This window comes from Sceloporus occidentalis, unplaced genomic scaffold, assembly GCF_023333645.1.
Source record: "Sceloporus occidentalis isolate IW3139 unplaced genomic scaffold, rSceOcc1.0.p SCAF_166, whole genome shotgun sequence".
Taxonomy (NCBI): Eukaryota; Metazoa; Chordata; class Lepidosauria; order Squamata; family Phrynosomatidae; genus Sceloporus; species Sceloporus occidentalis.
Genome location: NW_028317146.1, coordinates 1249596 through 1261746, shown reverse-complemented (window position 1 = coordinate 1261746; position 12151 = coordinate 1249596). Strand labels below are relative to the sequence as shown.

At 39.0% G+C, this 12151-nt stretch overlaps 1 protein-coding gene across 1 annotated transcript; it reads left to right on the top strand.

Annotated features, from left to right (window-relative positions):
* The first annotated feature begins 1742 nt into the window (after nt 1–1742).
* On the top strand, nt 1743–10799 carry LOC149279431 (retinol dehydrogenase 8-like). Its single transcript, XM_089501207.1, has 6 exons — nt 1743–1839; nt 3813–3974; nt 5342–5521; nt 6239–6332; nt 6839–7022; nt 10563–10799. Exons 1-6 carry the CDS (start codon nt 1743–1745, stop codon nt 10797–10799), a joined length of 954 nt encoding a protein of 317 aa, XP_089357333.1.
* The last annotated feature ends 1352 nt before the right edge of the window (nt 10800–12151 follow it).

The following is a 12151-nucleotide window of genomic DNA, read 5'->3' as shown; positions in this document are numbered from 1 at the left end:
CCCTTGTATGCACTTTAATGCATGTGATTTCTGGTCATGTTTTTCTGGTCCATTTAAGTGGTGCATCCACTAAAGCATTCCCCTACCTCCGTTTTCAGTGCAATAGATGTGCTTGGTAGAATATATTTTCATGCACTCCCGTTAGATCCAGCATTAGTTGGTGGACAATGATGCCTAGGGTCTCATCAAGCAGCCAATCGGTGACAAGAATTGTTAGACCACTGAGGAGGATGGCAGTTGTGGAGCTGCAGCTTCTACCTCTGATTTGGTTTTATATTGGTAGAGAATGTATACTTACAAAGTACTTTAAAACTTATTCTTCTTTAGCGAGGCTGTATGTAACAGTAAAGTGTCCTTTTTAATGGGGTGTTAATGAGGTTTGGATAAGTCGTCCTGTGTGTGAGGTGGCTGGTAGGTACCCACATTTTAGATTTTCGCTACAGCAGTGTAATTATTCTTTCACGTTAATTTATTCCAGTCTTCCAAAGCTGATACATCCTGGCGGCTTATCGGGAGGTGAAGTCAGGACAGGTGAGCGAATAATTACACAACAAGGCACGGGACGGAGGTAACGCACGTCTCAGGCCTTCCACACAAGTTAAAATTGAAAACACAATAGGTAGTCTATTTTTTTGGCAAGACAACCGTTTTGAGGGCGACCGGGGCTGGCCCGACAATGGAGCCGAGTGGGGCAACCGCTCCCTTTTTTAAAAATTTTTTTTATTTATTTATTTTAAAGCGAAAGAGAGAGAAAGGGGCTCCGAGTGGTTTTCGCTTACCAAACTGTCAGTACCCGCTTGGCGCCCCTCTCTCTCTCCTCTGCGGCGAGTCTCCCTGTTCGGTCTCGGTGCCGGCTTGTAATGCTGAGTGCCGGAAGATTTCCGGCGCTCAGCATTACAAGCCGGCACCGAGACCAAACAGGGAGACTCGCCGCAGGACTGCTGAAAGGTAAGTACAAGGGGGGGGGGGTAGATAATGGGGGGGGGGCGGCAGGGACGGAGGGAGAGGAAGGGTAGATAAGGGGGGGGGGCGGCATTTTAAAATTCGCCCCAGGCGGCACTTTGCCTTGGGCCGGCCCTGAGGGCGACAGATTCAGGTGGCGTGTATTGATCAGTTATATGTACATACCAGGTGTTTCATTTATTAATGCTAGGCTATACATACCATAAACACCATATAATGGAAACTGGCGCAAAGTAGTAAAATTCATATCAGAATTACTGTATAAAAAACCGGGTTCTGACCATTGCTAAAATCAGCCTTTTTTTTACATAGTTTACATAAACACTGAGCAAACTCCATTAAAGATTTCTTAATGAAAATCGATTTATAAAGTACCCTAGTCACATGGGTAATGCCCCCTATTAAGCAATTGGTATTGAGTGTAATGTCTATCAACTGTTGTAAGTGTCCAAGTCCCATTGGTACATGGAGGGTAAAATGTTCTTGGGTGGTATTATTTGAGTGGAAGTATACCATCTAGGAACGTTAAAAGGCTGGCGTCCAAATCAACCTGTTCTTTACATCTTCATCCTCGCAGTGATTATGCTGTTGACTCTCATTAATGTCACGCGAGATTATCCAGCTTTGGTCACAGAATGTTCATGATTGCGTTTTAAGACATGCTGACACAGCCAGGGCACAGATAAAGCAGCGTCTTAAGCCCCACAGGCATCCCTTAGGCTCTTCTGAAGATTCACATTTGATGATTAGAGAAGGCTGAGGAACAAGCGGAGCCCGTGATGCCTGTAAGAAACGTCCTTGTCACGGGATGCTCTTCTGGAATAGGTTTGGCTATTGCCGTAAAACTGGCCAGGGATGAGCAGAGAAGATTCAAAGGTAATCGCTTTGTCACATTTTATGTGTTTTATACCAGATCACGCTTTGTACCAGTATGTATTGTATATATCGTATTAAAGTCGCTCATTAGTTCCATTAATTATGGGCAGCATGGTGATCTGTACTACGCTCTGTGTTTTATTTAGAGGAATTACTTTTGTAAATATGATGTCGTATGTTGACGTACAATTAAGTCCTAAAAGTCCAGGTGTGTAAAAGTCCTATCTATATGCGCTAAGAATTAACTGATTATATTTATTCCAGGTGAGGGGAGCTGACGTTTTCAAAAATAAATGCCAATATATTTTTTTTTAGAAATATTCCAAACACAATAAGGTTACCAGAAAGACACAGTATTATTTTTAAGTATGTTTTTGTTTGTCTTAGTAACTGTAAAAATGGCCTCATCTAGGTTAACAGGGAATAATACTCTAAAAACAGGAGACCTTGTATACTGTATAAATTAATTTACACATCACAGGATATGTCTGTGCGATAATATTGCTTGTAAAGTATGTATAGTTTGCACTTTTTGTATCTCCTCAAAACAGCACATGGTACTATGTAGACGGACACCAAGTCGTAAATGTAAAATATTCTCAGCGCTGTATAGATAAAGCTGATAATAATAATAATCGCCCCAACATAATCTTTATGGGGTGGGGATCTCTTAGGAAATGCCGGGATTAATTGGTTCCCTATACCAAGCGTATGGATGTGTACTTCCATTAATGATGGCCGACTTGGCAATCGTATCGGAGCACCAGCTTTGTCAAACGTATGACGAAACCTACTTCACGACATGTTGGTTATATTCCTCCCATCACAACAGAATTTTATAACATTTTTCAAAGAATTAGCCAATTCACTCTTACAATAACAATATATTGCCCTTTTTAAATGATGATCTACATGTGGCACTGGGGTACAAAATCCTTTTCCATCACAAAAGCAAAGGTATCATTTGTAATATACTTAATTATTATTTTTTTTTAAATGTTTGTCTCATGTGAGACAGAAAAATTGCAAATAAATTTGCAAAGAAATTCACCTTTTATTAACCCTTGAGTGCTGAGTGTTCTGCAAAGCAATGCCAACAGCATTGCCACTCAAACAGCTGACCCATTAAGCAATATTTTTTTATGACATCATGACGCAGGCTTTGCTATGATCAATATCAATTAAAAATATTGTAACAGTCTATCATTTGGTCATAAAACATACAACAGACAGATTATTAATAAAGTGACAGGTTCTCTATTACCATATTTCCAGCAAGAAATAATAAATAATATACATTGATAAATGTATATGTACGAATATTGTTTAACTCATTTTAAATTCTGCTATATGCTTTTCCACTGAGCTGTGTCTCGTGTTGTGAAATCGGATGGAGAAGTAGATGCCACCTGCTCTTAAACTGGTTTCCTAGCAACCCTTGCTTGAGATAATATGGCTATTGTGAGTTCAAATAGACTGAAAATCCGTGTTCTGTTTGCTCTATAAATTACAAACATGGTTACTACATCTGAATGACAAAATAAAACATGTTGCATGACCACTGTTCTTTGTAAATATATATATATATATATATATTATATATCTTGTATAATATATATATATATATATTTTTTTTTTTTTTTAATTATTTTTTTATAGCCATTAGGAAAATATCCAGAGATCAACACAAATAGCAGCAACATTTAAGCACCGGTAGTAACGTTTGGGGAGCAACACTTAAATAACACCATATAGTATAGAGGAGAATTGTTGTACTCTATGTATAACATCACACTCGGCATAGTTCATAAGGCAACAATGCACTCTGACCTCGTTCAAGGTGTTGTGATGTTGCATCACTCACAAAACACATTCTTTAAGTTTAAATTTTATTTGATAGCATGGAACTACACTAATATCCCCAAATGATTGTAACAATCCATAATCCTGGTTAACTATCATTTTCTTTATAGTTTATGCCACCATGCGCAATCTGGCAAAACAGAATGCTCTTGTTGGAGCTGCGGAAGAATGCATGGGTAAAACTATGGAAGTAAAACAGCTTGACGTTTGCTGCGAAGAATCCATTAGGAACTGCGTTAATAGCATTCCGGACAGAAAAGTTGATATTCTAGGTAAGGAAACCAATCTGCTGAAAGTATTAGTAACAGCAGTCATCTTCTGCCACAGATGACCCCCAGGTTAACCTCTACCGACACGATCCTTTATTGGCAAGTTTGGGAGATTGAACAGTTCTGCTACAGGCAGCTTGATCATCCAAGAGGGTAATCAAGCTCCTTGTTATGTGGGACAGGGACTGCTGTCCCAATGGACGTGCCCCACTAGGTCTTGACCAAGCCCAGAATTCTCCACTGCTCATAACCGCGTCAATGAGAGCTATGAAGCCAGAGCTTTTGATGCTCCTCTGGCCAGGATTTGATATTCCATTACAATACTTTAATAAAATAGTTTTATGCTGATGGGTATGCATTATTTTATACCAATGTGTGTCTTATCCTTGAATCGCAATATAAGGATGAGGGTTGGTTAACTGTATACACGTAGAAATGTTTAATAAGTTTCCCATTTGGGCCACCGTCCCTATGTTCTGCATATAATATACATTTAATAAGAAATTAAGAACATTAATATTTATTTTAAGGCACACCTCAATTACAAGTTTGTCATTTGAATTTATGGTATACAAAATGTATGTGTATTTTAGAAACGTGGTCAAAAGCGGTGATGGGGGGAATTTTGGTTGGTAGCAGCATGCAAGTAACAGAGACACAACAGATCTTGTACTCCAGTAGACAGACCGTCCCGCACAGTCCACCAGATGGCAAATAGCCTGATCCTAATGATAATTTATAGTGCAAATTAGTACTGAGTCGCGACAGCTGAAGCTTAGGAATCCTTATCCTGATCTCCCCTTTAAGCCATGAGCCCATTTAGTGGATGTTGATGTCTGAATAGAGCTTTTTACGGTTTTGTGAATATCCTCAAGGTCATGGGGACATTTATCATTCACAAAAGATATAATCTTATTAATCATTAAAAGACAATGTGGTTTTTGGGGGGGTGAACCAGATTAAAGAAAGAAAATTATGTTTTTCTAATGTATTAAAGTTCTACATTTTGTGATGTGATTAATTGTATTTTCCTAGCCCTCATTTATTATTTATTTTCCCCATTTTTGAAGTAACAGAAACAAGGAGAGGAGCCCAAGTACTTATATTAAATCTGTTGGGCAAGCCATGTCTGTTACGTGGGTGTTAGAAGATCATGGCGAAAAACTGATAAAGACAATATTTATTTGCCTTTTCCAAATACTTTAACTTTCCTAGGATTTCCACCCTTTTTGTCAATCCCTTTTCCCCTCTAGGCCTTTTCAACCTATCTCTCTTGTAATAAGCGATCTCTTTTCAGAGATAGCACCCCGATTAGGCTGTGAAGCTGGTTGTTGCCCTGCCGTAACTACGTCTCATTTTAATATCTGCAGTCAGCAATGCTGGAATGGGGCTTATTGGTCCAGTTGAATGCCAAAGCATAGAAGAAATGAAAACTGTGATGGACACAAACTTCTTTGGTCTAGTTCGGCTCCTAAAAGAAATACTACCTGACATGAAGAAGAGGAAAAAGGGACATATAGTAATTATTAGCAGTGTTATGGGAATACAAGGTACAGTAACATTTTTTTGGTTTACAAAACCAAATGTCCAAATTATTTGTATAAGCAGTTTACATTATTAAGCGCCATAAAACATGTAATTGCAGGCCAAGTGGCCAGTCCTAGTAAAGTTTCCAGGGGACACATGTATATCTTACAATACAGATTATTAATTCCTGATGCTTTCATATTAATTAAATGAATATATAAGAGCTAGAGCATTTATCCGTGTCACCTGGGATGCCTCTGTTCTTACCCAATGTTGGACAGAATGAATAAAGTAATTTTTGAGCAGTATCCCTGATCTTCTGTGTGTTTTAGATATGTGCACCAAGGTGCTCTAATCCATAGCATCTGCATTTACAGCAATAATGTCCAAGTGTGATCAGGTTGGACTATCACAAATTGTATTCTTACGGGATTTATTTGTATTACAGGAATAGGCATGCAGTATATTTTATATGAATCTACTTAAATTAAAAACCAATAAAATCCTGTGTCTTGTTCTGGCAGAATGTTTCTATAATGTCAGAGCATGAACACATGCACATGTAACACTGCTTGTTTTGCTAAAAGATACGAAGTATGAAAGTGTGCTCCTCTGACAGCTAATATAATGGATATCATTTAAAATAGTTATTAGCCTTTAAATCAGTTTACGTTATAAGCATACTTTGTATATTCTCTAAATTGCCAGATAATATTCTGCATTCACTGCGTATTTTTCAGGTATATTGTTTAACGATGTTTATGCCGCCTCCAAGTTTGCTGTTGAAGGCTTCTGTGAAAGTCTAGCAATACAGGCTTTGAAGTTCAAACTGCAGTAAGTCATTGGCTCTCTGTGTGCTTTTAGGCCATTTCTTAAAACAATTATCCATATAAAATCAGATAGTTGACCAAATAAAGAAGACAATCTCTGGAGTTGTTTGCAATGTTGAGGAAACCTCAAAGTTTGATTGTCAGAACACTCTGAGATTCCCACTATCCATCAAACCAAATGTCAATTGTCAAGTAAGAACATTAAGGCTTTACTCGTTAACGTCAACGAGTCGTGTTGTTGGAGGTGCTAAGATGCTGGAGTAAACCCGGTCAAGCCTTTGAAATTCCCCAATCCCCAACTCACACTTAGATGGCCCAACTCAGACGCTCTTCCGGGCGACACACACCATGGTCCGTTGCTGGGTTAGACCCAGTTCTATTGAAATGCATGGAGTGTCTCTTTGGGTTGTGCAACTAGTGTGAAACTTGTGGAAACTCAGACCTCGCTATTCCTAAACCTAGGAATTGCAATGCAGCTTTCATTAACCGTGTTCATTTTCTGTTCCACAGCCTGAGTCTCATTGAACCCGGACCTGTTATCACAGAGTTTGAAAGGAAAGTTTATGACGATGGAATGAAAATGGACCTTTCTGCTGTCGACCAGGAAACCGCGGAAATGTTCACTAATGTGTATCTTAAAAATTACAAATCTATCTTCCAAAGTCTGGGTCAGACAGCAGAGGATGTGGCAGAGGTAGTATTCCTAAATATTATTTAAATGTATTAGTATGCCTAAATTAAATCCAGATTTAGCACCACCAATGGCTAAAAACTTAAATGTGGCTTGAGTGCAATTATTTTGACAGCAACCAGCAGTAATTACTGAAAAATTAACACAGATTATGTAAGATTGTTAATTTATTTGAAATAGTTGCAATGTAAGGATATTTTTGATGATGAATTGTTGCGATACTGAACGGGATAATGATGTTATGAAGGTGGCATTCACTTTATGGCTTCTGAAAGGATATGAGGTGTGTATTCAGGAACGATCCACGGTTGGCTCCACTTTTGTAGGGTCATGGCTTCATTTAAAGAATGGAATTAGACAATGGGTGGGTAGTGGGCAAGGAATGGGTAGGACGTGGGCAGAACCTGGAAAAGCAGTGTGTGTATAACCAAGCGGGGAACCCCTCCTCAGAGTTGGAAGAAATTATACTGTTTAACCCCTTAATGACAATTGCCGGTCCTGGCACGGCACGGAAAAGCATGTGCTTTACGACAATTGACGTGCCAGGACCGGCACGTCTTTAAACGGGTGCAGAAAGCGATCTACTATCGCTTTCTGCACCCAAAAAGCGTTGCTGAATGCCTCGACCTCGAGGCATTCAGCAACGCCGCGATCGGCACGAAGGGGCCATCTCTGGCCCCTCCACGGGGCGTCAACATCCGCCATACTTTGTATGGCGGCGGACGCCCGTTTTAAAAGCGTTTAGGAGGCGATCGACGATCGCCTCCTAAACTTAAATGGTGTCGCTGGAATGCCTCGATCAGGAGGCATCCAGCGACACCAAACACTAACCTTTTGATGGGCTGTGACCGCTCCGGAGAGCGGTCACAGCCGCAGCTGCCGGCAATCTTCGCCATCAAGGAAGATGGCTGCCGTCCTGTAACAGGAACCACAAATTTTAAAAGTTCGCTAGATAGTCCAGACCATCTAGAGAACTTTGGCTCCACTTGCAGGTTGAATACAGGTACTGCATTCACCATGCAAGTCAATGGAGCCCAGCTTTCTAATCACAGTGTGATTAGTAAAAATAAATTAAAAAATAAAATAAAATTAATAATAATTAGAAAAAAATAGTAAAAAAACAGTAAAATGTAAAAATCATTTCCCACTGATGTCACTATCAGGGGAACCTCCAAGTTGAAAAAAAATGTTAAATTTTTTTTTAAAAAAAATAATAAAAAAAAAATATATATATATAAAAAATATATTTTTGTGAGCAAGTCCTAAAATTAGCATATTAGCTTAAAACAATTCTCGCATGGAAAGAGTTAAAATACTGGCATATTAAATGCCCGTGGGGTGTCTACTTTTAAAAAATGTATGATTTGATGGGGTAAATTGAATGGGCCAGGTTCAACAACGTCCCAATTAACACGGGGGGAAGGATGGCCACACATCTAATTTCCAATTAGAAAAATGCACACGTACCAAATGTGGCCTTTTAGTTCCCCCCAAAAATGACACACCCATGCATGTGGGGTATCACTGCACTCAGGAGATGTTGCTGAACACATTATGGGGTGTCGTGTGACAGCGGCATATACCAGGAGCTGTAAATTCATACATAAAGTAGGTGTGTGTGGGAAAAATACACACACAAAAATATTACTGCAAACTTTGAAAAAATGCTGGTGGTAAAATATGTGCATGCAAAGAGTTAAAATACCAGCATTTAAAATACCCTGTGGTGTCTAGTTTTGAAAAATATATGGTTTTGTTGGGCACACTGAAATGGCCTGGCTCAAAGATGTACCAAATAGGGCATGGGCAGTGGATCCCAAATGCCAAAGTTCAACATTGAAAAAAGCGCATGCCCCAAATGTGGCCCTTTTGCCCCAAAACAGCCAGGCAAAATCATTCATGTGAGGTATCGCTGTACTCAGGAGATGTTGCTGAACACATATTGGGGTGTTTTGTGATAGTGACATATACGAGAACATTTTAATTCATACCTGAATTAAAATGTGTGTGGAAAACCAAATGCAAAAAAATGACTACCACAAAGTTTGACAAAGACTGGTGGTAGATATGGTGCATGGAAAGAGTTAAAATACTAGCATTTGAAATACCCTGGGGTGTCTAGTTTTCAAAAATATATGGGTTTATTGGGCACACTGAAATGGCCCGGCTCAAAGATGTACCAAATAGGGCATGGGCAGTGGATCCCCATATGCCAAAGTTCAACATTGAAAAATGCGCATGCCCCAAATGTGGCCCTTTTGCCCCCAAACAGCCAGGCAAAATCATTCATGTGGGGTATCGCTGCGCTCAGGAGATGTTGCTGAACACATATTGGGGTGTTTTGTGATAGTGACATAAACTAGAACATTTTAATTCATACCTGAAGTAAAATGTGTATGACAAAACAAATGCAAAAAAATGACTACCATAAAGTTTGACAAAGACTGGTGGTAGATATGGTGCATGGAAAGAGTTAAAATACTAGCATTTGGAATACCCTGGGCTGTCTAGTTTTCAAAAATATATGACTTGATGGGGTAAATTGCATTGGCCGGGTTCAAAGATACCCGAAATGGCACATGGGGGGAAGAATTACCAGATTTGGAAAAAATGGCTTTGAAATAGCAAAACGCTACCTGTACTTATTGCCCCATAATGGGTAGAAAAAAGCAAAAAAACATAAAAACATTGGGTATTTCTAAACTCAGGACAAATAGTAGAATCTATTTAGCAGGTTTTTTCATTACCTTTTATAGATGAGTAAAAGATTTTTCAACTAAAAGTTAGAAACAGTCATTTTTTTCTAAATTTTTCACCATATTTTATAATTTTTTTAATAGTAAATAATATGATACAATCAAAACAATGTCATCTAAAGAAAGCCCTTCTTGTCCTGAAAAAAACAATATCTAATGTGTGTGGGTTCAGTAAACGGGAAAGAAGAAAATTACAGCTAAACACAAGCAGCGCAGAAATGTTAAAAAGGCCATTGTCACAAAGGGTACAAAAAGTAAAATCAGCCTTTGTCTCGAAGGGGTTAAGGGAAGCAGCACTTCCGGACGGAACAAATCAAATCTGAATTATTAGATGAAAAGTAAAGACGTGTGTTGTCAGGGGTAAATAGTGAAAATTGCTAGCACTGGAGAATCTGGCCTTTTTATATGCCACCAAACTAACACATGGAGAAGTAATGGTGAGCACAAACCCACCAGTTTCCACCCGTTTCAGTCAAGCTGCAAACAACGCTAAAACATGGCAGAGGAATGTAGACATAAGAAGTTTAATAAAAGTTCTCCTGCAGATGAGCAAATGTTATCCCGGTAGGAAAGTCCAGCCCTGTGTCAGCCTGTATGATTTATTGTACCAAATACTCCTTGCCTCGTCCACCAACCTTCATACGTTATAACAAAGGACAACCTCTTTTTTGTATGTAGTTAATGAATGACCACATTTTAGTATGGCATTAAACAATAACGATCTTAGCAGATTCACATTCAGTGGATACACTGTTTTAATTAGTATTTTAATTTTCTTGGTTTCCAGCACACCATGAAGATAATTTTGGCTGAAAATCCTCCTTTTCGCCATCAGACGAATGCTCTTTACACCCCGATGACAACACTTAAGTACGCTGATCCTAATGGGGACCTGCCCATAGACACCTTCTATAAAATGGTCTTCCACCATGATAAAGTTTTCAACGCAAGCCTTAATTTCATCAAACTGTTGAGATGGAGAAGTACGAAGAGCTTTGACTTAGGAAAACCACATCCACAGTAACGACTTCCCATACGCAAACTATCAATAGGCAAACTCTTATACTCTGATCACTATCTATGCAATTTGTATATGTAATTGACTGCATACTGGACTCTAAAGTATTCAATGTATTGTTGTAAAGAAATGATTCACTCATGTTACTGAATAGTTACATATACATCTTTACAATATTTATCTACCAACAATATGTTGAATTTGGCAATGTTTACTGAATACAAAGATTTCATTTTTCCTTTAATGTTATGTCAGATGTATTACATGAATTAGAATACGAGGTTAATGTAAGCAGAGTTAGCAATGATAGAGCGTATTGAATTAAATCATTAAAAAGGGATTTGCCCCTTAGACCAGTGCTCCTCAAGGCACAACTTACAGTCCAAGATTTAGGTATTACTCAGGCGTGTCTAATTAACAACCAAAACCGCCTTAAACACACCTGGGTAATACCGAAATCCTGGACTGTCAGGCGAGGGTCGAGGAGCACTGCCTTGGACCATGATTCTCAGTGCGATATCTCTTATACATTGGCATATTCTGGTCTAGGCGCAGAGTGGCAGCCCCATTGCTGCATATCCAGGAGTAGATCATCTTGTTGGGTTATCAGGCTTCATTGTCCTTCTCTGCTCCATGTCCTGTTTGGGGAGATCTCCTTTGGAATTGGCCCATTTACATTATGGAGGCTAGCGCATAGGGTGGCTGGCGCGCTGTTCTGGGTCAGTCCTAAGGAAGCTCTTAGCCAATTTGTTACTTCTCTCACCTCTGCTGTATTATGGTGCTATGCTGTATTATTATAGGAAATTCTTTGTCTGGATGTAGCGATGTCTAATAACCTAGTAAGAAGTAATACGTTTCAGAACCTGAGATGATGATGAGCGTATGATCTTGACTTGTGTGTACTGCGATATTGGTGTCCATTCAAAATGTACAAACTATTTTGACCCATGTCTGTTATGCTGCAAAGTATTCTCTTCCAAATATAGTTCAACAAAACCCCCACTGTGAGCCACCGCTCTCAAGATAGGTCTCTAAAAAACTGTGACAGAACAGAAGTGATTCATGTCAAGGCTCGACAAGCGAGGCTCTTCATATCCCTCACTTTAAGTATTTTTAATAACGCCATATACACGTAGGAAGCTTGGGTATCAATTTGTATGTCATTTGTATATTTGTACTTTGTTACTTTACATCATTTAACTCATTTGTGTATCTTTGTATCTATTAAAAAAACAATAAAAAGATAAAAGAATGGATGTTGTTTTTTTATTAAGTACTCTTGCAGTTACTGTAGGTTGTCTTCGACATCTGACCCCGGTTCTTCTATGGATTTAGGGAGTCTCAGTCGCTTCTCTCTT

Bases quoted from the DNA above. Each gene is read 5' to 3' on its own strand.
- LOC149279431 (XM_089501207.1), top strand. From the start codon at position 1,743: ATGCCTGTAAGAAACGTCCTTGTCACGGGATGCTCTTCTGGAATAGGT. The intron at 3,975-5,341 runs GTAAGGAAACCA...TAATATCTGCAG, and splicing joins CAGAAAAGTTGATATTCTAG to TCAGCAATGCTGGAATGGGG. The intron at 7,023-10,562 runs GTAGTATTCCTA...CTTGGTTTCCAG, and splicing joins CAGCAGAGGATGTGGCAGAG to CACACCATGAAGATAATTTT.